This window comes from Thamnophis sirtalis, unplaced genomic scaffold (assembly GCF_051295495.1).
Source record: "Thamnophis sirtalis isolate CommonGarterSnake01/CBP01778 unplaced genomic scaffold, rThaSir2_p1.2 scaffold_7, whole genome shotgun sequence".
In the NCBI taxonomy this organism is placed as follows: domain Eukaryota; kingdom Metazoa; phylum Chordata; class Lepidosauria; order Squamata; family Natricidae; genus Thamnophis; species Thamnophis sirtalis.
In genome coordinates this window covers 66,712,091-66,738,263 of record NW_028261387.1, presented here as the reverse complement: position 1 = coordinate 66,738,263, position 26,173 = coordinate 66,712,091, and the positions used below count along the sequence as shown (strand labels likewise).

At 40.1% G+C, this 26,173-nt stretch overlaps 1 protein-coding gene across 4 annotated transcripts in view; it reads right to left on the bottom strand.

The window, feature by feature from the left end:
- The window catches only part of TP53INP2 (tumor protein p53 inducible nuclear protein 2), a 31,994-nt gene extending 6,825 nt beyond the window's left edge, over nucleotides 1–25,169 (bottom strand). Inside the window, exons 1-3 of one of the 4 annotated variants that reach the window (XM_087720334.1) lie at nucleotides 22,698–22,814; nucleotides 21,435–21,509; nucleotides 2,978–3,349 (exon numbers count right to left, since the gene is read on the bottom strand). In XM_087720334.1, the coding sequence (XP_087576460.1) occupies nucleotides 2,978–3,101 (124 nt within the window). In that variant the 5' untranslated portion in view covers nucleotides 3,102–3,349; nucleotides 21,435–21,509; nucleotides 22,698–22,814. Of the gene's footprint in view, nucleotides 1–2,977; nucleotides 3,350–21,434; nucleotides 21,510–22,697; nucleotides 22,815–24,770 lie in introns of those variants that run through there. The other 3 variants (XM_014053156.2, XM_087720335.1, XM_014053157.2) reach the window with 3 other exon arrangements.
- Nucleotides 25,170–26,173: the final 1,004 nt, after the last annotated feature.

The window sequence follows — 26,173 nt, the reverse complement described above, 5'->3', positions numbered from 1 at the left end:
AAAGTATTTAAAGTAGAATTCTCATAGACAAGAAGTTGCATACAGTGTGCCAGTGCACTGATTCAATTATCTCATAGAATTTACGATAGATTATGATTACTTAATCCAGAGGTGTGCCTGCAAATTTTGAAGTACAGGAGATTATCCTGACTGCCTAAGGACAACAGTAGCATATTATTTATTAGCTTGCAAAATATATTGTTTGTAATCTGTCTCTGGAAAGAAGCTTTACTGAACTAAATGGTGCTTACTTTCTGCTTCTAAAACAAATGAATTTTAATAAAAGGCCTTGATCTATTGTAATGTTTATTAGAAACCCAGCCTTAAATTTAATTAGAAATCCAAACCATCTTACAATTAAATATTACCATTTATTCTGCTAAGTGAACTGAGATCTGATAGAATAAGATTCTGGTTTCTGTTTAAAATTGTTTTTCTTCATTCTCTCGTTTTCTCTTGGTTAGCCTACCACTCATAATATTAAAAAAGGAAAACTATAAATCCTTATGATAATCCAATTTATTTGCAAAAAACAAAGAAACCTATCTATTAGCTTGGTGCTTAAGCAGATGACATCCTCCCTCTGTTGCAGAAAAATAATGTTTACATCATTGGACTGCTCATCACAGCTGATGGATTTGAAGGCGGATACTTTGCTGATGTCTTAAATAAGCCTTGTGCAATTTTGGTACCAGGAAGAAGGTGATCATAATTATATCCCTGATTATCCAGAGGAACGTGTTTAGGTTTTTGTTATTGTCCCCTGCCCCCAGCAACCAATATTGCATTTTAATTAAGATGTATACAGACTATGGCTATTTCTATATAATCATTACATATAATGATTATTTTGATTTAAACCAACCTTCTCCAATTGATGCCCTTCAGACCGAATCAGTTTTAATTCCAATACCCCATAGCTATATACAATGACTATGTTGCTTAGGAATATAGAAATGAAAGAAACACTAGATTATATAACTGGATGGCATATAAATTTAATAATTATGTTTTGTAATGGGGGTGGGGGTGATGGCTCAGTGGTTAAAGACACTAAGCTTGTCAGTTGGAAAGCTGACAGCCTGAGTTCAAGACCTGAGCGCTGCATGATGGGATGAGCTTCCGTTACCTGCCCCAGCTCCAACCCACCAAGCAGTTTGAAAGCATGCAAATGTGAGTAGATAAATAGGTTCCACCTCAATGGGAAGATAACAGCGTTCCGTGCACTTTGGCATATAGTCATGCTGGCCACATAACCACAGAAATGTTTTTGGACAATGCTGACTCCCTCAGCTGGAAACAGAGATAAGCATCGCCCCCTAAAGTTGAAAATGACTGGACAAGGGAAATATTTACTTTTATGTACTGTTATTATTATTTGCTTTAGGAAATTTTTATGAAACATCCATCAGTCTCACCAATGTTGGCTGGGTTAGTTCACATACTGCAATGTGTAGGAATTAAAAAGATGGAAAATCTGTGGGCCTTGAGGTGTTGCTAAATTGCAACTGTCAGCATTCCCTAACATTGGCCATTTTGTCTAAGCCTACTGGAATTTATAATTCCAGCTACAAATTCTGGAAGGCCACAGGTCAGGAAACAATCAAGGCAAGGAACTATACACTTTCCTCCAGATGTCTTTCTCTCATAATGCCATGTGTGTAAGACCTGTGTCTCTCATGAAAAAAAGGCAACTCTACGTTTTCCCTTAGTCAGAAACTGTCAGTTAATGAACAGATTATCCTGATCCTCTACTGGTAGTTCACTTGGCTTCCATCCCTGCCATTCAATGCATGCAGGTTTTTTTGTGCTTCCTGTCCTTCTCTAGGGAGAGGTTATGCGGTGCCCTCCGAAATGTTTTGGATAACAACTACTACAAATGCTCATTGCATGATCAGATGGTGGTATTGAGGGGAATTGTGGTTTTTTTTTAAAAAAATTGAAAGACACTGGGTTGACTCTCCCTGTCTTTTTCAAGAAATAACTGGGCTAAGGCAAGAGCGGGGGCCCTGAGCCGTATTGTATGGCTTCCTCTTTCCTGTTTCTCAACTGTTTCCCACAGTTCACCTAAACAATTTTGAGGCATTGTCATTTGAACTATATTGTGGAAGTTTAAATTCATGCATCTCTTTTTTTCACAGTTGAACATTGGGAAGGAGTATTGAGCAACAAGATTGTATGCTGCCTTGCCCCATTTTCTCAACCATTCAGTGGGAGAGTACGTTGCATCTGCTAATTCTCCATGCCTTATTCATGAGTGTAGCACTCATTGCTTAATGCTCCAGTTTCTGTTCAGAAGTGCTAAAGGCTCCTATAGCATGAGGCACATAAAGCCCAAGTCACAGATCAAATGCAAGCATGTTCTTAAGGAAACAACAGTACTTTTAACCTGAAACCTGTTTTATAGCATACTCCAGTATATTGGCAAAAATAAAAAGGGAAGTATAATAATTTAGTTTCATGTCAAGATACTAAAATGTAACTTAATAAACTAAAGAGGATTTATAAGGAGAAACAAGTTAAAAGCAAAGCTATGGAGAACATTGTTGACTAGGCTTCTTCAGTTAATTTGCAAGCAAATGATGCCACTGGAAACAGTTGAGTCATATAATTTCCATTCAACAGCAAGGCAGAAGTCTGGCTGGCCTGAAAAACTGGCCTGAAAAACTAGTCTGAGAAACACATAGAATTTTAAGCTAAACATGTAATTGTAAATAGATTATTTGGATTCTTGTCAGATTTCAGACATGCGTATGGGACAAAAGCTCTTGTAGATGGCTAATAAGACCAGTGATCAAGCACTACCCGTGTATAAATTTAAGAATAACTGCCTAACTTTATTTTTGTTCCAATATCTCCTTGTTTCTTTTTGCCCTCTATATCATTTTTTGAAAATGCAATTTAGACACACTCCTTCCACTCTGCAATTTGAGAACGGTAATGTGAAAATCCAATCATATCCTCCAATGTTTCTCACCTGGCAGATCAATAATAAGCCATCCATCTTCTTCTTCCTCTTTAGAAACAAAAGGCTTAGGTTCCTCAACGACTTCAACTGCGCTGCTATCACTGAAGAAGAGGCTGGTGAAACGCTGGAACATGGTGGGAAAAGGATTTCTAATATGGACTTTGAAAGAAAAATGGAAGCACAGCTATCGATGCTTGTTTCAGTGTGTGTAGCCAGAAGGTGCTTCTGTGGTGTAAATTTGGGGAGAAATTGATGGACGAGTCTTCCAAAAAAAGCAGGAGCTGTCTGACGCTCGGGTATTTTTCCCCTCTGAAGTCTTATCTGACTTGAGTTCTGTATAGTGCAATCATAAGGTTCTTCACTTGGCTTCAGTGCAAAGGCCTATAAAGATTAAGGGTGGGGTGGAGAGAGAGAGAGAAGAGAGAAAATAATTTAAATAAGAGCATTGAATCACAAGGAACTCAGATGAGCCTAAGAAAAAAAGGGAATAGTATTCCTGGCATGGATCATAAACTTAATTTGCTCTGATTATGACCTTTTCCTGGTGTCTTTTAATTTAATCTCTGTAAGGCAGCTTTCCTTCTTACTCTTACTGAAAACATTTCTTCAGTGATTATTTCAGCTTTTTGAAGATCCTCTCAGTCTTGGGAAGGATGTTTCCTACATGCTCAGCCTCCTTGTATTAATGTTAATATGTTTTCTCTCATAAACATGCAAAGATGCTTCCTGTTCCAAGACCCTGAATTGGATTTGTTAAGAGGACAAATTTGGGATCTCTTTTGATACTCATATTGCAAGTAATAGTTGATAATTCAGGATATCAGTCAATTACCTATCTGTTTTCTCACCCCTTACTTTCATTCTTTCCTTGAACATTTCTACTCCAATGAATCCTTTCAATTTGAAACCATCTCTTGGGATTAAAAAGTTAAAATCTCCCTTCAGTTGCACTCAACTCCATGTAATTTTCCTTGGTATCAGTAAAAGACATATTTGTCATTGCCACTTTGAGATATTTTATTTAACTAACCCCAATCTAGTCACATCTATGGGCTTTCTTGATGGCCTCTCACCCAAGCACCCTCTTCAGTTTTTGAGACCTGGCAAGATTCAACAAGGTGTGCTACATGTCCCATATTTGACCATACTAGGTCGAGATTTTAGAAATTGCTGTTTCAACCCCTCTGTAAGGCACAATATTGTAAACATTACCTCAATATAGCCTCAGACCTGATATTAACAATTCCAGTGTCATCACTGTCCACAATATGGAATTATAGCATGTTGCTGTTGCTTAACCCAGAACCCTTGATAATGCTACCTCTTTTTCACATTACTTTCTTTAAAATCTATAATTTATGTAGATCAATGATATAATTTGCTTATAACTTCATTCTACCATAATTAAGTTTTATAATATACAACCCCAAGTTTCTTTGTGTGGTTTTCTGAATTGGATCTTTTTATAACAGAGGTTTGGCAGACATTTTGACTAAAACAATACACAAAACAACTTAGCACACTTATTTTACTTGTAGACATAGTATGCCACCACTAGTCTCTCTTGCATTTATGTTTTGATTCCCCCTCCCCCCAAAGTCTATCTTCCCAGCCACCAAAAGGCTTCCTGCAATTGCTATAAAGCCCTAGGCATAATTTCTACCATTATTATATTGTTGTTTCTATTAACTATCATCTTGCTGTGCTAAGTCTAGAAGCCAGAAACAGACTAACAAAGGTTTATCAGTGGTCAATCTATTCCAATCTTCTTTACTGAATGCCCCTAAATGAATTGGACTACAAAATCAATGACATCACAGTCATCTTGCCCATAGGACATGACCAGCTTTGTAATCCAACTTACTGGTGGGTTTTAGGTAAGGGGAAATAAGTTTCTCTTACAATTTAAGAACTCCAAGGAGAAAAATCGTCCCAACCCTTCTCCCACAGGGAAATATTTCCACTATTACAAGATTTCCCCCTCTCCCAAAGAATCAGTCTGTAGTTTTAATCTGACATTTAAACCAGTGTTATGCATTTCTGCCTTGCAGTTCCTCAACAGCTTCCTTCTAATATTAAACAGGTTTTTTATGCTATCTAGACCAGTATTTCCCAGCATGCAAAAGGAGTTGATGTCCATTCTGGCTGTGGAGTTCTGAGAATTGAAGCCCACCCATCTTAAAGTTGCCAAGGTTGAAAAAAATTGAAAAACACTGATCTACATTTGATGAAGATTGGTAGGAAACTAGGGATGTGGTGGCTCAGTGGCTAAGATCACAAAGGTCGGCAGTTTGGCAGCTCGAATCCCTAGTGCCGCATAACGGAGTGAGCTCCTGTTACTTGTGTCAGCTTCTGCCAAGCTAGCAGTTTGAAAGCATGTAAAAATGCAAGTAGAAAAATAGGAAACACCTTTGGTGGCAAGGTAACAGCGTTCCATGCGCTTTTGGCATTTAGTCATGCCCGGCCACATGACCATGGAAACGTCTTTGGACAAGTGCTGGCTCTTTGGCTTTGAAATGGAGATGAGCACTGCCCCCTAGAGTCGGGAATGACTAGCAGATATGTTTGTGGGGAACCTTTACTTTTACCTTATTTTTAGGTAGGAAACTAATGCAGAGAATTTTGTGGCACAGCAATCATTTAAAACTACAGTTTCTTTTACTGCTAACTCAATTAACTTCCTACCAGCCAAACGTTTCCTACCTTCCTACCTTACCAAACCAAAAAGACCAGTATTATTTCCATGCTTGCTATCCTCACAGTAACCTTGAGAGCATTTATGGCAACAATCCTTACAGCAACCCTGGGATTACAACTGACAGGAGGTCACACTTCCTCTGCTGAGGAGAGATTTGAAAATAAAAGTCCAGCATTCTTAATTGCTACTCTGAATTGGCTCTAAAGTTATTCCATCCTTAGTAAATAAAGCAAAAGGCTTGCTTCTTTCCATCTTTTCAAGTGGTTGAATGCAAGCAATGCATTCATCCAAACGGATGGAAGAACATCAAGAGCAGGTTCCTCTCTTAGCTACTAAATGAGGATGGATCAGAACTCTGCTGCCACCGTAGGAACATTTGTAATTGTTTGCTAGAAGTGTTTTTTACACTGGTACCATTAAGCCAAGGCTTTGAATAAAAAATCCAGGAATTCAGACACTGCCAAGTTTCAATTCCACTTCCAAATTGAATGTAGTAGAGATTCTGAATTAGCAATTTTACTTCTTAATTACTAATTATACAATTATGTAATGTACTCATTTTCCCCAAAACTACAGGTTTTCAGTTATGCCCAGTCTATCATATCAACAGCAGAGTAGATAATCAATAATTGTGTCCATTTGTTACACATTTGTTATCTTTTTCAAACAATATATCTATGCCACATTTTAGGCCAAAGCCCTGCCGAGAAAATATGCCTACACTCAAAATGCCAAAAGATGTATTTGAAACAGCAGTTAAAAATTATTTACAACTAATTTAACAACTGAGAAAGACAATTTAAAATACAGGTGCATTAATATTGACCATACAAAATAGTTTTTTTTTAAATCAGCCTATCAGTTCAGCGGAACACATCTTCAGAAGCATTTTTATAGATTACAATTATGCAAATCAGGTTTTCTGATGTTAGCTCAATCAAATCATCTTTGCCAAATATTTGCCTGGTAGTAAGATGATTACCGGTAATAACACAGATCCCTACAGGATTATAATTTTCTTCAAATTGTAGGAAGGATGGAAGAAATATGTTTAGTTCTCTCTTGAATGCTTATTTAGTTTCCTTTTTAAAAAAACTGATACACAAAATATTTTTTTCCCAATCATCCCAAATTTCTTTAAAATTGTCAGTGTAGTTCATTACCAATTTTTAAAATGTACATTCAGGGGGGGAAAGCTTTTTAAAAAATTGTTTATATAAAGCTAAATAGTTTGAGAAATTTGCATTGAAAGTACAAATTTTAGTCTGAATTTGCAGTATTAAAAATTCTAAATGAACCACACTTATGGCATTTACAAAAACAAGGAACTGGAGGGAAAAATCTGAAATGGATAGAATAGCCAAGCCATAAGGCACAAATTTAGTTTCCCTATTGACTGTGTGGCCAGAACTTTTACACATCAATTGACACTGTCCAGATCAATTGGCACTTTTTCTAGAAATATAGGGATGGAGGCTATAAAAAAATCCACTGGAAGAGAGAAGTCTTTAAATACAGTTTATAAAATGTGTATGTGTGTGTGTATGTATGCATGTATGTATGTATGTGAATGTGTATAATGCAATGTAGAAGTACTTCAAAAGTTCAGCTTTAATAATGCAAATCTCACTATGAACATTATTAATAATTGCTTAGATACTAGAAAGAACTTCATCTGTTCTAAATGCTTTAACAGACATTGCACAAAGGAGGGGTATGTGCTACATGGCTCCTATTCTACCTTGCAAGGTTTTCTAACTGCATAGTTCTATGATATGGTGGGTCTCCATTAGAAACAGTGGAAATGCTGTGGCCAAAAAGAATTACACAATGCAATCCTTTGGGCATTTATTTCAGGCCTGAAGACCCAAGGAAAGGGTAGAAAAAGCATATCTCGGGACTCATACGTAGCCTAACAGTATAGATTTTGCATTTCTATTTCTTTCCCTCAAAGTTGGTTTCCCTACCAAAAAACCTCCATCATTTTTGTCTGCACGTATGCATTTAAGATTTGGGGCAGATTAAGAACCCATTGAGATTAAGAACCCATTGAGATTAAGAATCCACTGAGCAGTGGCTCAGTGGCTAAAGCACTGAACTTGTCGCTAAGAAAGGTTGGCAGTTTGGCGGTTCGAATTCCTAGCGCTGTGTAACAGAGTGAGCTCCCGTTACTTGTCCCAGCTTCTGCCAACCTAGCATGTGCGCTTCATGTGCACTGTGCATGCATGTGTAGCACAACTAAAATTGCTCTGAGCATGCGCAGAAGCAAAAAATAAGATGGCAGCACTTATGACAGTGCTGGGAGAACCGGTTCGGGGGCTTGGAAGGCCTGAGTCGCTGCCGGTTCCAGCAACCCAGGCCCCCAAGTTACTACCGGTTTGGCGGAACCAGTCCAAACTGGTAGGAACCCACCACTGATCCCAGTCTTCTCCAATGTTGTGTCCTCCAGAAATTTCTAATTGTAGTTATTATTGCCAAACTCTTGGTAGATTAGAATTCTAAAGCTATAGTTAGTTTATCTCAAAGAATGCATATCTCACCCAGTTAGAAGGTGCAATGATATAGAACTTATCCTAGAGGGAATTCTGGAGTGAAGAATTTAGGAAAGGAAAGTCTGAGTCAGGAATGGTATGATATGATTTCCCAGCCAAAAACATTCTTCATGTACTCTAGAAGTTGTTCAAATGAGTGGACTTATCGATCGCATCTTACAGAAATGAGGCCTTTTTCCAGATGCTGCCTTCTGTAGAAGGTTCACTTGATTCATCCCAATGTGTCTATCCTGTTAAATTTGCAGAAGACGATGGTTTCACTCAGCAACAGATGGTTGCCTTTCTTTCCTTCATGATAACATTTGTTCTATCCCAAGCCTATTGTTCATTGTCTTCTGGGACCTATCCATGGCAAGGTTGGCTTGAAGCAATTACCTAAGGAAGGAACTTCAATGGAAGCCATTATGATGCCAGCAAATCTATATCTAAGCTGATACCAGTGTCCGTGAATGAATCCAGTAAGAGGAGTAAACAGCACAGGATAGGTCTCAGAAGACAATTAACAGCTTGGCACAGGAATCATTTATCTAACATGTTTATGAAGTAAGTATACTGGCATTAACTCATATCTCCAATCTTATGTTTTGTTTACTCTTAAAAACAAAGTCCATTTATTTCAACAGACTTCCAACAAGAACATTCCTAAGCATACATACATCCTAGGCAGAGTCACTGCTATGAGAAGAGCAGACACATACGGTAAGTTATTTAAACAAACAAATAAAAGAAGCAAATACTTATTTGCAGTGCTTCTATCAGATTCCCATTCCAGTAACCATGTTAAAGATCACACTATTGGTTTGCAAAATCTATTTCCCTATTGTGGTCAATGGAACATGAATACCTGTTCTTAGTTATTCATGTATCGTGGAGGTCTTGTGTGTTCCAGGCTCAGAAAAACTTGGATTATATTTCTGAGCAGATGGTAAGCTTATTCAATACAGCTTTCATCAGATACATTTAGAAGCTGGACTGACCATTAAGTAGAATGAAGTAGCTGCCTCAGGCAGTCAATTTGGTAGCATCATCTTGCCTAGTAAATATTATTATTATACTGCCTGGAGTGGAGGTGGGGGAGGTGCTAGTGGAATTATTTTGCCTTACATATTAAAATAACCATGTTTGACTCAGAGCCATGGCCTTTGGTGCTTCAGAAGACGCAAGCAAAAGTCTTTCCAGCCTCAATGATGGGAAAAAAAGAAAGCAATTCTGTCATAGGACTGTTGTTCTGGGAAAAAGTATTAGTAGCATTAATGTGTATAAATTATAGTGCTAGCATAGTACTCTTCTTTTGAAAAATAGCAATTTCTGGAACTCATGAAATACCAAACAGCAAGGAATTTAAAAAATTGGACTTGGATATATGCTACTGCCAAGCATGAAGGTCTTTGCATGAGTAGGATACTCTTTTCCAATTCAGTCTGTGGAAGAGTTCTCATTAAGTGGAAAGTAGCGAAGATACTGTTTGCACAAGTCCTTATTTTATAATCGAGTATCTGAATGTTACTCTCCCAGGGTTCCTTTAACTCCAGTCTTGAATGTCTACAGAGATCCTCAGTCATCCAGGTCATGGTTGTCCCAAAGGTCCTTCTTGGATGAGAAGCGAAACATCTTCAAAGAAAAACCAAAAAGTCCAGTTGCCTCTTGAAAAAGCACCTTTGGGTCATCCAGCCTTGAATGGAGTCTTACAGAGAGAAATTCAGCAGGGAAGGTGATGATCTTCTTTAGCCTTTCCATCAGAAAATCATTCTGCAATTTAGTCCCATTAATGACACAGAAAAAAGATTGATAAGAATATTGGGTGGGGATGAGGGTCCATTCCCATCGCATAGCAGGGAGATGGTTGAGAAGAAGGAATATGAAAAGCAATCATGGAACATGAGCTTCTCATGCACTGAGACTGTCATGCTAGTTGGGGATTCTGACCACTGAAGCATCAAGGCAGCACAAACTCGAGAGAGGCTGCAGAACGAGAACAAGAGGCAAGGGAAGCAGAGGTTTATCCAAAACAAGAGGCTGGAGTGTTTGCTAATAATAAAACATTGCTTGCATCTTATTTTCACAATAGTAAGTGGTTTTTTTCTTCAAAAGAATGGTGCATTTGTGGGAAAAGTAGTTACCAAAGTGTTAGGCTAAATAATAAGGAAGAAACTCAGGAATTCCTGCACTGAGCATGGTGTGAGATTCCATGACCTTAAACGGCTCCTTCCAAATCAGGTCTCACAATTATGGGAAGTTACAGAAGTTTAGCTTTTTGTTACAAACAGGCTCCCAACTTATGGACTGCATGGGCTGCTTGACCAAACAAGGGATCCCAGAGTAATGTCAGGGATCACATACTCTCCCCCTGAAGTTATTTACATCAAAAGAGTACCTGAACAGAGCATATCTTTAATAATTGCAAAGTGGCCAGAGACCACTGCAATGACCCCCACATCAAGTGCAAGAGGACTTTGATTTGTAAAATGTTTGGGTTTATATAGAGCAGAGGTGTACAAGCTTCAGGACTTCAGGTGGTTCCAGAAAAACCTAGAGTAAGCTCTTTCAACCCTCCTCAGAGTGCCAGAAAACTGCAACTCTGAATGTGATAAGCAGGGGTGGGTTGCTTCAAGTTTTAGTACCGGTTCGCAATGCACACACAATGTGCACGCTCGCTCGCTTCACTCACGTGTGTTCAATGTAAATTTTTTTGCGCATGCGCAGAACAATGTACAGTGAACTGCACATGCGCAGTCATTAACAACCAAAATGGTGGTGGCCCAGTGGCGGCAAGGGAATTGGTTTGGGGGCGTAGCAGGCCTGGGTCGCTGCTGGTTCTGTGACCCAGACCTGAATTTCACTACTGGTTCGTCTGAACTGGGCCGAACCAGGAGCAACACACCTCTGGTGATAAGCAATCATATGAGCAACTAATGAATGATTTAATTTATCATTTTCCAAACCTATCTTAGTTTTTCTGTAGACTTTCAGGTTTTGGCTTTATTTATTTATATATTATTCCACCTTTTTTTATCCTGCCATTTTGAGGGAGGCAGGCAAATCCTGCCTCAAAGGTCAATGTAGTTTTTATTTTTATTTTAAATATATATATACTCTCCAAGGAAACAGTTTCTCCCAACTTCTGTGAAATGTGTCCTGTTTCAAAGGATCATTGTTTGCCACTAAAGTCATTTTGAGCTCTCAGAGCCTCAGAAGCTAATCTCCCAAAATTTTACTCCCCAGAGCACAACAAAGCATCACATTGATTCATATTTGTAATGCAAAGTTGCTCTGTTCACCCAGCTCTCATGGTTACTCAACCCATTTTTAGGTTTATATAACTCTAGGATTACCATATTTGGGCTTCTTTAGACATTAATAAAGAAAGAAGCATTTCATTGCTGCTGTTAATGGTAAAGCTTTTGGCAGGGTAAAGCTCTGGTAGCCCTAAAATGTACCGAATAACCAAGTAGACTGAGTGTCTATAGCATGGGTGTCAAACTCAATGCCCGGGGACTGAATCCAGCCCGGAGGGTTTTTAGATCTGGCCTGCAGGGCCACCCTTGAAACAGACTAGCTAGTGGTGCTTCCACCAGCAAAAATGTGCTCCCAAGCTCTGTTTTGGCCTGCCACAGCCTCCTGCAACCCTCTGCCAGTGAAAACGGTGTTGTACTGGCAGAGGTTTCAGAAGGCCATGGCAGCCGAAAATGGAGCTCAGAAACCTGTTTTCGCTGGCAGAGTGCTTGGGCCTCCACAGGTGTCCCCGACAGGAATGATGTCAAGCCAGCCATGCCTACTCTGGTCACACCCAGCCAGCTCCTCCACCCCGAGGTGAAACATAACCTTGATGCCTCTCTCAATGAAATAGAGTTTGACCCCCTTGGTCTATAATATGTTAAAGCGTAGAAAACAGAAAAGATACAGTAAAAAACAAGTTTAAGCAGGTTGAGCAACTGTATTTCCTATGTTTTGAACTGACCTGGTTCGGCATGTTGCGTGAGTGCACTCAATTTGTTGTCTTTCTTTCACTCATTTTGTTACATTTGAATTCCCATGCATAGCAGCAGTCAGTCCATGCTGACTAACAGTTCCTTCATCCTGGACCAACCAATCACAGTTATGTAACTACCGTCACATTGATCCTCAATCTGTGTTAGTGATGCTTCACTAAAGCTTTCTCCCAATATGGCTTGCAGCAACTAAAAATGAACTAGTCAGGCTTTTTAGGTGACTATAAAAGTAAAAATACTTTCACATCAAGCTCCTGGTGATCGCATAGAAACAAAGAGCTTTCAGTACAGAAAAAGTTTGATACAGCTCTTTGCTGAGGACATTCCAGTGAAGCCCTCATACCTGGTATTTTTTCATGGTTTCCCACAGAAGTGCTAAATAGCCATTATTTTTTCTAGCCTCTACGGTCAAACAGGCTTGTGGTATTATCTCATCTGGATGATTTTTCTCTTGCATTTTTTTGAATGAGAGACTCTGGAATGTATGTTTATTTTTTACCATACTTAGTTACTTGGCTTCCTCATGATTGCCCATAGCAATCTGACTTCTAGGGCAATGTTTCTCAACCTTGCTAAGTTTTAGACATTTAGAATTCCCTAGTCAGCATCATTTAAAAACCTAGAACCGTGCGTGATGGTGAATCTATGGCACACGTGCCAAAGTGGCACATGGAGCCATGTCACCTGGCACACATGATGTTGCCTATTCCTCTTCTGGGTTTCTGGCACATATGCACACACAATGATCAGATGGCTTTCATGTGTGTGGCACTGCCAGAAACTGGAAGAGCTGGTCTTGCATTTTCTGGCCAGCTGATTGTTGGACATGCATGTGTGCCAGTAACGAAGATTATCTGGCTGGTGTGCGTGCATGCACCGGAAACTGAAAGTTCATTTTCCAGCGTGCGCATGCCCCCTGGGCAGCTCCTCTTCTGAGTTGTGGCCCAGATGAGCACCACTCGGTGCCGAAAAGGCTCGCCATCTCTGACCTAGAATGTTAAATGGGCTGAAGGATACCAGACAAAACTCATGATTTCATTATAGAACTTCCCAGTAATGAAGCTCTGAAATTCAATTGATGCTCTCGTTTATTATTTGACTCAGCTGATGAATCTAAAACTTGCCGGATCGGTTTTTTTCTATTAAAAAAAATAGCGCTCTTGCTGTCATATCTTTGATACACTTCCGCTATCTACAAGCAGAGGAAATATAGTTCCATGAACCATCTGCCATGTGAGCTCTGGAGAGTTGCTGCTTTAATTAAATTTCAAAGAAGTTAAAAAATATTAAATCACACACAAATGAGAGTTATATTTTAAAAAACTGGGGAACTGGGACCAGGAAAGAATTCAAAGAAATGTACATCAGAAGTAAAGGAATGACGGATGTTAACAGAATAACAGAGTTGGAAGAGACATTGGAGGTCTTCTAGTCCAACCCCCTGCTCAGGCAGGAAACCCTATATCATTTCAGACGAATGGTTATACAATCTCTTGAAAACTTCCAGTGTTGGAGCATTCACAACTTCTGGAGGCAAGTTGCTCCACTGATTAATTGTTCTGTCAGGAAAGTTCTCCTTTGTTCTAGGTCCGGGATTGCGAACCTATGGCACGCGTCCACAGATGGCACGCGGAGCCATTTGTCCGGGCATGCAATGCGTTGCCCTGTCGGCTGGCCATCGCACATGCGGGCGCTGGCCAGCTGACTTTAGCCTTTTTTTGAGGCCATTTTTCGCCCTCCCCAGGCTCCAGAGGCTTTATAGGAGCCTGCGGAGGGCGAAAACAGCCTCCCCCGCCCCTCCCTGAGGTTTCAGGAGCTTCCATGAAGCCTCTGGAGCGCAAAAAACCGACCCTACGGGCAAACTGGACGTTCACGAACGGACTTCTGGTTTCCTTGTAGGGCCGGTTTAAGTCCCCTGGAGCCTTTAGGGACCTTCCGGAGGCTTCCCTGAAGGCTCCGAAGGATGAAAAATGACCCTAGGAACAAATCAACTTCCGGTTTGTCCGTTGAGCCGTTTTTAGTCCTCCGGAGCCTTCAAGGAAGCCTCTGGAAGGTCCCTGAAGGCTCCGAAGGACTTAAACCGGCCCTACAAGCAAACCGGAAGCCAGTTCCTGAATTTCCGGTTTGCCCGTAGGGCTGGTTTTTTGCGCTCCGGAGGCTTCAGGGAGGCAGGGGAGGTTGTTTTCGTCCTCCCCAGGCTCCTATAAAGCCTCTGCAGCCTGCGGAGGGCGAAAAAAGGATGCAAAAAATGGGGGGGGGGAAGTGCCTGTCATGTGCACATGTGAACTGGGGGGGGTGTCGCACATTGTATTATGGGTGTGGCACGCCCATGCACGCCCCCCCCCGCGCTCCTCCCGCTTATGGCACACGAGCCAAAAAGGTTCGCCATCGTTGTTCTAGGTTGTTTCTCTCCTAGATTAGTTTCCATCCATTGCTTCTTTTCCTGCTTTCAGGTACTCCGAAGAATAGTTTGACTCCCTCTTCTTTATGACAGCCCTTGGACATTGCAACATTGCTATTATATCACCCCATTTCTCCTTTTCATTAAACTCGACATATCCAATTCCAGCTACTGTTCTTCATATGTTTTAGCCTCCAGTCCCCGAATCATCGTTGTTGCTCTTCTCTGCACTCTTTCTAGAGTCTCCACATCTTTTTCACACTGTGCCAGCCAAAGCTGGATGCAGTATTCCAAATGTGCTTTTACTAAGGGATTATAAAGTGGTATTAACACTTCACGTGATCTTGATTCTATCCCTCTGTAATGCAGCCTAGGACAGTATAAAACCAACAAATGGGACAATAACCGGAGCTGTTACTTGCCAAATGCCACAGCCTTTCTACTAGCTTTTATTACAATGAAAAACATATGGAAGGCACATGGAATCTGATTGAAATCCATGGTCTCCTGATAAGGTGCTAGAATTCGGAGCATTCGTTTATGAAGGCATCTGTAAGATTTCACTTCACAAACACAACATGTTATCTACTTTCCATTTACTTGGAGTGGTAGAAATGCACATACTTTGAGCGACAGAGATTGATCATATTTATGTTTAATTTGGATCAGAGAGATGTATTTAAATTTAATTTGGATTAGAATTACTTTATCTGGTGGGGTCATTCCATTTCACCATTATTTCAGTGGCAAGGATTTTATCAAGAGATCTTACAAAGTTTCCCCTTAAATTGGAAAATAAAATACACTTACAATTGAAAAGGATTTAGGGAGAGGATTAACATCTGCTAAGCCTGATAATACTGTTATATTGACCATTCAAAGTGAGGATGGGGGAAATGCAGATTGAAAGAGATAAAACCATATCTGTACAATAAAAATATTAAAATAAGAGATATTAAAATATAAAATAAATAAATAAACCCTGGTATCCTAACTAAATTTAGCTCACTCTGTCCTAGTGCTTGGGGTGGGTCAGTGGGTGAGGAGAACCAGGTTGTGAGTGCTTTTTGGGAAGTTTAATATTGTGGGGACCTACCAAAGTTCAGGAGAAAGGGTGCTCCATAGGGTGGTGGTTACTATGAAAAAAGCAACTTCCTGGATCCCATAGATGGCAACACTTATGGGAAGAGATTAAGGATGTGCCAATCTTATTCAATCTGGTAGAATGGGCAGATGTTCTTAGGGAGAGGCAGTTTCACACATAACCTGACCCCATGTCATATAGGGCATTACAGTGGGAAGTGACCAAAGCATGAATAACTCTGAGCAAGGCCTCCCGGTCCAGAAAAGGGTGAAATTGGCGCACGTGACAAAGCTGAGCACAGGCCTCAGTAGCCAGAGCTGCCACCTAATACCTTGAGCAGGAGCTGTGAGTCCAGGACGACTCCCAAATTGCACACCAGCTTAGTCCAGGGGATGGCCTCCTCCTCCAGAGTCAAAGATGACACATGACCTGGGCTTGAACCAGGGCCACAAACACACACACACACACACACACACACACACAAACTAATGCTATTAATTAGTTTGTAAACACAATGGATGAGTACCAAATTTAGTCCTATACCTAAGGCACTCACCAAGACTCATGGCAGTACCTGACTTCTTTATCTAAAAGATAACCAGTGAATTCAGTTAACACTTACCTTATTTTCCCCAAAATAAGATCCAACTGGAAAAGAAGCCCCAGCATGATTTTTCAGGATGCTCATAATATAAGCCCTACCCCAAAAATAAGACTCAGTTAAGATCGCCAGCCAGACGTATGCATTTAGTATTATATTTCCCAGAAAATAAGACATAACCAAAAGATAAGCTCCAATGCATCTTTTGGAGCAAAATTAATATAAGACCCAGTCTTATTTTTGGGGAACACGAACACAGTAGATAGAAGACCAGCAGGAAATATCTGCAAAAACATTCAGGAAAATGTCAGTGGCAACCCACATCAATATTATTGCCAAAAGAGGTACATGAATGTACCCTTGAAGTGAGCAGAAATAAAGCTTGATTCAAAGGAGGAGTTTTCCTTTTTTAAGAGTAGATCCATTAAAATGAAGGTTCACATAATATTAAAAAAAATATTCAGCAGTGGAAAAATCCTCCAGAATAATAACTAAAGACTGAAAATCCTCATGATTTTTAAGCATCAGAGAAGAAAAATGGAAAAGGACATGAACATTTGAGTGTGATGTTTGTGTGAAAAAGGCAAGACAGTGGCCACAACTAAGCAATTGAAACACCATCGTCCCCATTTTTATAGGTAATTGAATAATATATAGTCACAGAAACCATCTTGATTTTTTTATCCTTCCCCACAGATCCCTTGGAAGAGAGTACTCTGATAAAAGAAGAACTGGCTGAAACACTAACAAGAGCCTTATACAACTGCTGCATTTAATTGAAAGTCCCATCTATAGAAAAATAAAATCAATCATAAAGTAGCCATAACCTTTGTTTTATGCCATGTCTTCCTTGCTGGCCCCAAGAATCCCCTTAAACGACATATTTGCTTGTGAACATCTAGATAGAAATGTGTAAACGTCTTCAGGATCAGAAATATTAGAAATGTGGCTATGCTGGGGCATGAGCAAAATAAACCTGCTGAGTAGATATCTGTAGATGACCTACTTCTGAAAGCATCTGCCCCAGGATAAGGCTGGATGGGGGAATAACCATATGTATCCCCCTTTCCCTTCCAAAAGGGGGGAGGAAAGTATACCATTGGAATTATGCGTCAGTCAGCTTAATAGCCATCTGTTGTCAGGGAGAGAGATTAAACTCATGGGAGACAGTGACTTTCCTCTCCTTTCTAGCATAAGGACCAGTTACAGCCTTCCAAATTCTGGAACTTAAAGCACATTGGGTAATCTCCTTCATCGAATTCAAAACCTTTCAGACACAACCAATCCTTCTAAAACATTGTTCCAGAGCAGGGGTGGGTTGCTTCCGGCATTATTGCCGGTTCAGTGCATGCACAAATTTTGTGTGTGCACGCTAGCTTTGCTCACATTTGCAAATAAATAAGTCTGCCCATGCGCAAAATGTTTAAAAAAATTAATTTGTGCAATGAAAATTGTTATGCCCGTGCGCATAATCAAAAATCAAGATGGCGCCGTTGTGGAGAATTGATTCGGGGGTGTAAACAGGCCTTGGTTGCTACCGGTTCCAGCAACTCAGGCTGCCAAACTACTACTGGTTCGGCCGAACCAATACAAACTGGTAGGAACCCACCACTGTTCCAGACAAAGATCTTCGGTATGTAGTAGGAAACCACTCATTTAAATAGTTCTGCCTGCCCACATGGGTGTCTTGTCGAACTCTGTATTGTCCAGATTAACTTAGAATCATAGTTTTAACACAGAATCAAAACCTTACAGGCCATCTGGCCCAGCCTTCTTTTTAAGGAAGGAACAGCAAGCAGGGTGTTCTGTTTGACAAAAGACCTTCCCGCCTCTGTTTGAACAGTAGTGGGTACAGATCTGCCTTAGCAAGATGGTTCATCTTGAAAAGGAATATTGCTCTTCCTTTTTTAAAATTAAATTTTATATTAGCCATGTTGCTCTTATTTGATGGAGGCAAAGTGAAGCAGATGTGCCTCCGATAACTGATCCATATCACAACCATTTCAATCTGCATGCAAACACCATTGTTCCAAGGGAAGGAAAACATCATGGTCTCTTCATCGATTGGAATTGATTTTCATGGAGGCTTGCCTAAGGGACACTCCCCTTGACTCACTCCCAAAGTATAATGCCAGCTTTGTCAGCCCAATTATACAACTTGAGAAATGGAAAACCATCAATGAAGTCTGTTTTTCTATAAAAACAGAAAGGCTTTAAAACTTGCCCTGTCTTTTTGCTTTCTAATGTTTATACAACTTTACCATACACTGCTTTTGATTGAGGATCTTCAAAACTTGGCAAGTCTAAGACTTGTGGACTTCAACTCCTAGAATTCCTGAACTAACATGACTGGAGGAAGAATTCTGGGAGTTGAAGTCCACAAGTCTTAAAGCTGTCAAGTTTGAAGACCCCTGTTCTAGATCTTCCTTCCGGTTTGCTCTCAGCTATGTCTACATGCATCTCTCACATTAGGGATAATTTAATTCCTCCTTGTCACAAATTTATGTGAGCATCACTTCCCTTTCCCCAGTCAGCAATTGATCTAGACTTGTGAGTGAGGTGGGGAAAAAATTTATCCTAAGTAAACTTTTCTGGATCTGAGTGTGGGGTGTCTCTCTTAACTTTAACTGAAAAAGTGTATCTAATTAGTAACAATACTAATTGTGGCTTACAACCAAAATTGAGAGTGGAACTCCCAGCATTAAGACTGTGGTAATTAAGTGAGTCATGCCCAGTATTACACACAGTATATTTATATTTGCATGAATGCAAAAGTTGATATCACCCAGGAAAATATCTATTACTTATTACACAAGCAACGAAAAAATATACAAAAGCTGAACTGGCTATTGGAGAACTAAGCTGTGTAGCATAATTTTCATCTTGGTACTTTCAGAAAAATGGGTATTGCAGTTCTCACATTTCCTAGCTAAACTAATTGAATCCCAATATATTTGCAGGCTCTCAGGCTGCAGAAAGGTATTTGGTGCATAATTTAGACAGGAAATCAATTTCTTATTTCATTTTGAATACACTTCCACATTTTTGTCCTTGAAAAACTGGGAGAAAAAACTAGGAAAGAATATTTGGCAAAGAAATACAAAGAGTAAGATAACCTCCTGTATTCCAAAGTTATTATATGATACCGAGGAGGGAGAGGGAGAGAGAAAGAGACTTTTTTGTTTAGAATTGTAAGATCTGCCCGAAAACTACCCAGCTTGGTATCAGTATAGTAACAACTTTGGACGACAGGAGCTTATCTTAAATATTTACATAATGATTCCTTATCAAGACTAGCAGTACCATCCAAGCGGCTGGAAATCTGTACGCATTTTCCTGACAGTTCATTAGGGCTGCTTTTTCTGACTGCATAATATGAATGTATAGAAACTATAAAGTTTTAAGAAAAGTAATTCAGTTAGTAGAAATCCAATCTCTCACATTTAGTAGGAAATGAAATCCATCTTAAAAGGATTAATTTTTAAACAGAGGCAAGAATGAATAATATCAAAGAAAAAGAAGACCATATTCAGCATTTTAATTTTTTTTAAATTTATTGATCTATTCTGTATTGAGTAAGCAACATTTTTGGCAGAGGGCTTATTTTGAATTTTGTGAAAATGCATTAGGCATACAGGTAGTTATCAAATTACAACCACAATTGAACCCAAAATTATTGTTCCTAAGTGAGACAAATGTTAAGTGGGTTTTGCTCCCTTTTACAACCTTTCTTGCCACAGTTGTTAAGTGAATCATTGCAGTTTTTAACTTAGTAATACTGTTGTTAAGTAAATCTAGCTTCCCCATTGACTTTGCTTGTCAGAAGGTCTCAAAAGGTGACCACATGATCCCGGGACATTGCAACCATCCTAAATATAACTCAGTTGTCAACGATCTGAATTTTGATCACGTGATGATGGGATTGCTGCAACAATCGTAAATGTGAAAAATGATCATCAAGTCACTTTTTTCAGTGCCTTTGTAACTTTGAACAGTCCCTAAATGAACTGTTGTAAGTCAAGGACTACCTGTACTTATAAAACAGTTGCTATGTGAGAATTATCTAGTCACAAAATAATTATGCAAGACATAGCCATATATTTCTACATTTATCAGAAACCAGCCTCTCAGCATGCTCTCTAGCTTCCCAACATTTATCGCTCCAAAAAATCATTGCAGGAAATAAATATGAGGCTAGCAGGTGGCATTCTGGTTTACAATGAGCCATCTTTCTATTTAATTTTGTTTAAAAAATCTTTTAAAAGTTAAGATAGGCTCTGAGCCTGATGAGGACCAAAGGAAGTGCTGGGTATGATATGCTGTGGACACTGCATTGTCTATTTTTGTTCTATATAATCTGACTCTAATGCTTTTAAGATCTTGTCATCCCCTCATTCAGTTGATAGAGCAACCGAATTCTATCCATTACGGTATTCTTGTACTCTGGAAGATGACATCAATACCAGCTCTAAAAAAAAGTGCTAGCACTATGTTCTTCTGGATTTCTCCTCTACTGCATTATTGGAAATTTGTTTCATATTTCAATGGGTTGTACATTGATTTGAACATTTCAAGTCACAGCTTAATTCTCTTTTGAGTTCTGTATTACGAAGCTCAGGCTTTCCAAAATTATCAAGTTAGATAAGAACATAGGATGGGAAAAGAATGATACAGAAAGGAGCATGTTTTGGTAATCAGCCAAGTCAGAGTTTTTAAATTAAAATTTTTTTTAGAATGAAGACTTTTTAGTAGAAACTTCAGAGCAGAATGACCACTAATGGTTGCCAAGGAAAACTTTACAAAACATACCTAAGAATATTCATAAGGTCATCATCACAGTATGTGCTTATGATCTTTGTGGAATTCATCAGCTTCTATTCAGATAGGACAGTTAATGCAAAAAAATAGCTTTACCCCTCACTTTGGTATCTCTACTCAACTGTATTTCTTATATCAAGATGTAGACTTTACAATCTTTGTCTATAGTAGGTAGATATTTTTCTTAAATATCTGGATGGATTTAAGAGGCTGCCATCAAACATAGCTGATAGCTGAACTCCATAGCTAGAACACCACAAGTAACGTCACAGAAATTCTATTCTACATTTACAATTTACAATCGCAGTTCATCTTTGAGATACCTGGTGTGTCCAAATCCATCATTTGTAATTTCATGGATACTGATGAACGTCTAAATACTTTCCTAGTCCATACAGCTGCAGAAGAAAATGTAAAATGTTTATACTTTTATTTTATTACAAAAGTGGTTTACTTTCATATTGCAATTAATATATTCCCAGATTTCTTAGCATTATTAGTTCATCTACTATTTTAGACATCTTGGAATCCTATGTAATCACGTGCTATAAAAAAAAGATGGCAGCCAGGTCAGGTGAACACTATAGAGCATATAATACTTGGAATATATAAAGCCATACATGTCAAAAATGTTGACATTTCAGGAAAACCTAGACTCTTTGAATGTGGCCTCATTTTAGAAGTTGCACTTCAGACTTTCACAATCTGTTATCTTTCAGATGTGCTAGAATTTGACTCTTAATAATTCTCAGCCGGAATATCAAAATCAAAAACATCTGCATAATTATTTAATCAATGCAGAGATGAAAACAAGATCTTTCAGTTCAAGAATGCATTCTTACTGATTAAATAATATTCAGCATAACAATATCTCAAAATACATTTGTTCCCCTGCCTTCCTCTCATACAGAGTAAGAGTCATAATTTTAGGCCTAGTACTGTTTAAATGTAAAATAACTTTTTCAATTCCAGATGAAGATAAGAAAACAGTGACAGTATGTGATTAGAGAATGCCCATGGAAGAAGTCTCAGACACTTGAAAGGGCTGCTGAATAAGATTAAGTGGAATAGGATTTTAGAGTCATAGCTATTTCTGTGTCCTATTGAAAGTATGCCAAATAATAGAACATAAGTAATTCTCTGATTCAGAGCAGGTTATAGTTTATAGTTTTATAAAGTGTGTGTGTGCATAAATTTCAAATTACCATGATTAATTATATCCAAATTTCCACACACCCCTTCTATTAGAAAATCCCACATTTGCAGATCCCATTTTAGCAATGCATCTAAGACAGTGTTTCTCAACCTTGGCAACTTGAAGATGTCCGGACTTCACCTCCCAGAATTCCCCAGCCAGCATTTGCATTTGCTGGCTGGGGAATTCTGGGAGGTGAAGTCCGGACATCTTCAAGTTGCCAAGGTTGAGAAACACTGATCTAAGATTTGACTTGCCCAGCCAGTCATTAAATTATGCTTGCTAAAATATGAACTGAAATACGAACTACTCTGCAAAGCTATCCCTAATGAAGATAAACTGATCTTGATGTCAATCCACCTCAACCTTCCACTTGTCTTTTACTTGATACCTCTGCCAAATCTCCTTTTCCAGCGATACCAAAATAAAAAAGGTGACATTGCTATCCCGCAGGCCTTTGCCATCAAATTATCGAAGGCCCGAGGCCCAAACTCCGGCGTTCCAAAACATGACAGCCCATCCACCCAGGTCAAAAGAGGACAGCTTCAGCATGCGTGGGTGGGGAGAGGGAGGAGGGAGATTGAAAAGGGCTGGCCTTGGTGACGTCACAATGTCATATGCAAATGAGGAGACCGTCAACACAGGCTTTCAGTCCCAGGCAGCCAATGGCAACAGAAACCAGTTTTTTAATCTTAATCCCTTGACGAAGAAGCGAATAACAAAAGAAGACAGCAAGAGAAGGCAACGGGGGATGCGAGAAAGAGGAGAAATCACTGTGACATCCACGAAATTAGGTGTTTGTTCTTTTTTTTTCTTCTCCTTTCCCCATTGGGAACTGGATCTAGAAAGTTGTCATTTAACATCATTGCTCCCTTTCTTCCCCCACCCCTGTTTCGTCTTTAAAGAGAAAAAGACACCCATTCTCTGCTTTATTGTATCTGACGTAGTGGGCTTTAAATCAGAAGCTGATGTCACACAACAGCCCTGTCCTTTCGGAAAACGCAAGGCCCTGCCTGGTCTTACCCAACGCTACTTGCCAGGGATCTCAAAAGGAGAACTTCCAGATCCCTTCCTTTTCAGCCTCTCCGCCTTACCCAAGTCCATCCAAGGACGCGCCTGAAAATCAGAGGGACACTGGGCACTTCTAAACCCAGAGAGGCGGTCCGATCAGTCCCTTCGCCCAGCTCCACCAAAGGTGAAATCGCCAGCGAAGCAACACGAACGGAAGGAAGAGACCGAGCAAAACCGGGCCAACAGCCGCCCCACAACTAGCTGGGCATTAGCTGTAAGGGACCCATCTCACGCCTCCTCATCTAGCGAGCCGGGCCGGATTGCCTCGATTAATCCCCTCCCTGGCAGAGCTACGGGTAAACTGGCGCTCAAGGCTACAACTGAACGCAAAGTCCCCGCTCTGAGATCTGCAGCTAATTTACAAGGAACCCTTTGCAATCCGCCAGCGCCTGCTATGACCTCAATGAGAGGGAGAAGCGAGCCTCCGCACCAACAAGGCGAGGGGTGGTATTTGTTTTAAAATTTATTTATTCTGTCACTCATGTACAAGAAAACAGGAATTAAGAATAATAAACATGAATAAGAACACAGGAAATGGGTACAAATAAATGGGGACATTAGGACTGGGACTTTAGGCACAGCTGGTCTTCCCTTCCTCCTCTCCGCATCTTTCCTTCCTTCCCTTCCCGAATTTTAGTCGTTTCTGCGGGTTGGCTGTGCCTCTTCTTGATGGTTCCCCAAAGAAAGTCAAAGACAAAAGGCTCTTTTTGCACCATCGAGGAAGCCAGTCAAACGTCTCAAATCCCGAGTTCCTCGTGGGCATCCCCCACCCCAGCCTTTTGTTTAATAGCGATTCCTTTCCCCATGAACTAATTGTAAAGTGTAAAGCGGATAATCAGCGCACCTGTTTTTAAACCTGGGATGCCAAACCTTAACACTCATATGATACGCGCACACATTCGCATCAGTTTTCACCCGCAAGTGGTTTAAAGTAAACAAGATACCACCAATAGCTTTCCCCCCACTCCACCCACCCCATACCTAGCGAGTCTGGTTTCTCAACTCAAAACAAAGATCTTGATCTATTCTGCTAGCGCCGAATAAGGCTGCTTGGTCTCTCTCCCTGCTAACCAGAAGATGAAACCACAAGGCGTCCATAACAACATACTAAGAAATCTACAACGAAGCGCCAAGGCGCTAAGATGTGCTGCCAAATACAAAGGACAATTAAAAATGTCACCCCAGGAAGAAAATCGGTATCAAAACCGAATGCCAAACGTTACTGCGAAAAAGAAAACATGCGGTGCTGAGCCAAAGAAACAGAAAACAAAGAAACAAAGACCCGAGCAACATCTACAGCATGCAGTATCTATCGCAGGGGGCTTCTTTCCCACAAAGAGAGGGTTCTCCACTTTAAAAATAAATTGGCGGAGAGAGGGAGAGCATCACTTACCTTCACTTGCCTTTTAATGTCATCAACTGTTTTGTAAATCACGCCGCAAGCACACACACATAAAAAAAACCTACAAGGTTTTTTTTACAGCACCAGCATTAGGCGAAGTCTGTGAGGTAGTTTTAATTGAAATCAACAACTAAGGTTCATAATAGAACTGAGGATTGTTTTTTGTTTTAAAAGACACCCCACCGGGAAAAAAAATATTAAACTCGAGCAAGAAAAGAAGGTTGCGGCGGTAATGTCAATTGTGTCTCTGATCTTCCCAGAAGATATGCAACGCTGCAAAATGCATGCAGATGCCCTTGCATCCGGACGCTCTCCCTCCCCAAATGTAGTCCTCGTATTATTATTTTTCGGGGATTGCTGAATCCCCAGTTGATCTTGGCTCAGAAATTGGAACGTTCAAACAGCTGATTGTGGCGTCACAAAGGAGCCCGCCCGCCGCCGGAATGGTAACCGCTCGCCCCAGCCAATCAGAGACGGCCAACGGCTGAAAGGCGGGGCTTTTTGTGCCTCGGTGGGGGGAGTTCTGAGGCTCCACGTGAGTGTTGAGACCCGTGGTGGAAAGAAGGGCTGGGCTTGTGACGCGGTGGCAGAGGTAGGTCTCTTAATACAAAGTAGATCCGTGTGGTCCGTTCGTCCGAGGGATCTGTGAGTCAGGCGGGGCGAAGGACCGAAAATAAGGGGGGGGGACACCCCTCTTATGAGATCGCTTTAGAATCCGGTGAAATAAAAAACTTTTTTTGTGTCTGCTCCTGAGGTCTTAGTGAGGATCTTGAAAAAGCTGCTCAGTTCGCCTTCAGATTTCCAAGGGATCGCCCTGTCAAAAAAACAAGAAACATAGACCCGTAGAAGTGATATTTGTAATAACGTTCGGCAATCACGTTAGGTTACCTAATGTGTGTCTGCCACCATCCACGAATTCACAGTAATTGTTGCACTTGTTTTGCATAAGAATTGTGTGGTTACATAGCCTGCATTTCCTTCCCATTCTTAGACATGCACACTAACATTGGTTCCCCCCCTCCCTTTTTCTCCACATCTATCTGCCAAAGGAGATGGTGTTTTGTCCATTTTGAAGTAGGCTCTTGACTTAAAAAGTTTAGGGTAAAGTAGAGTTTATTTTAGATCTTTCTCTTTTTACAGAAGAAGAGTGGCATTCAGTTGAAACAAGTTGTTTTACAGTTTTATTTTAATCACTCAATCTTTAGTTGTGATCACAGACCAGGATACAGATACTTTAAAGATGGCAACCCCTTCAAAAGTGTTGCCATCTTTAGTTTGGAAGCGGATGTCAGGTTTGGTTCAACATTATCTAATTTAGAAGCAAAGGCATTCTTCAACCTTCATTAAGGTTGAAGGACACTATGAAAATGTGTACTGTGTGTGCCTACGAAGCA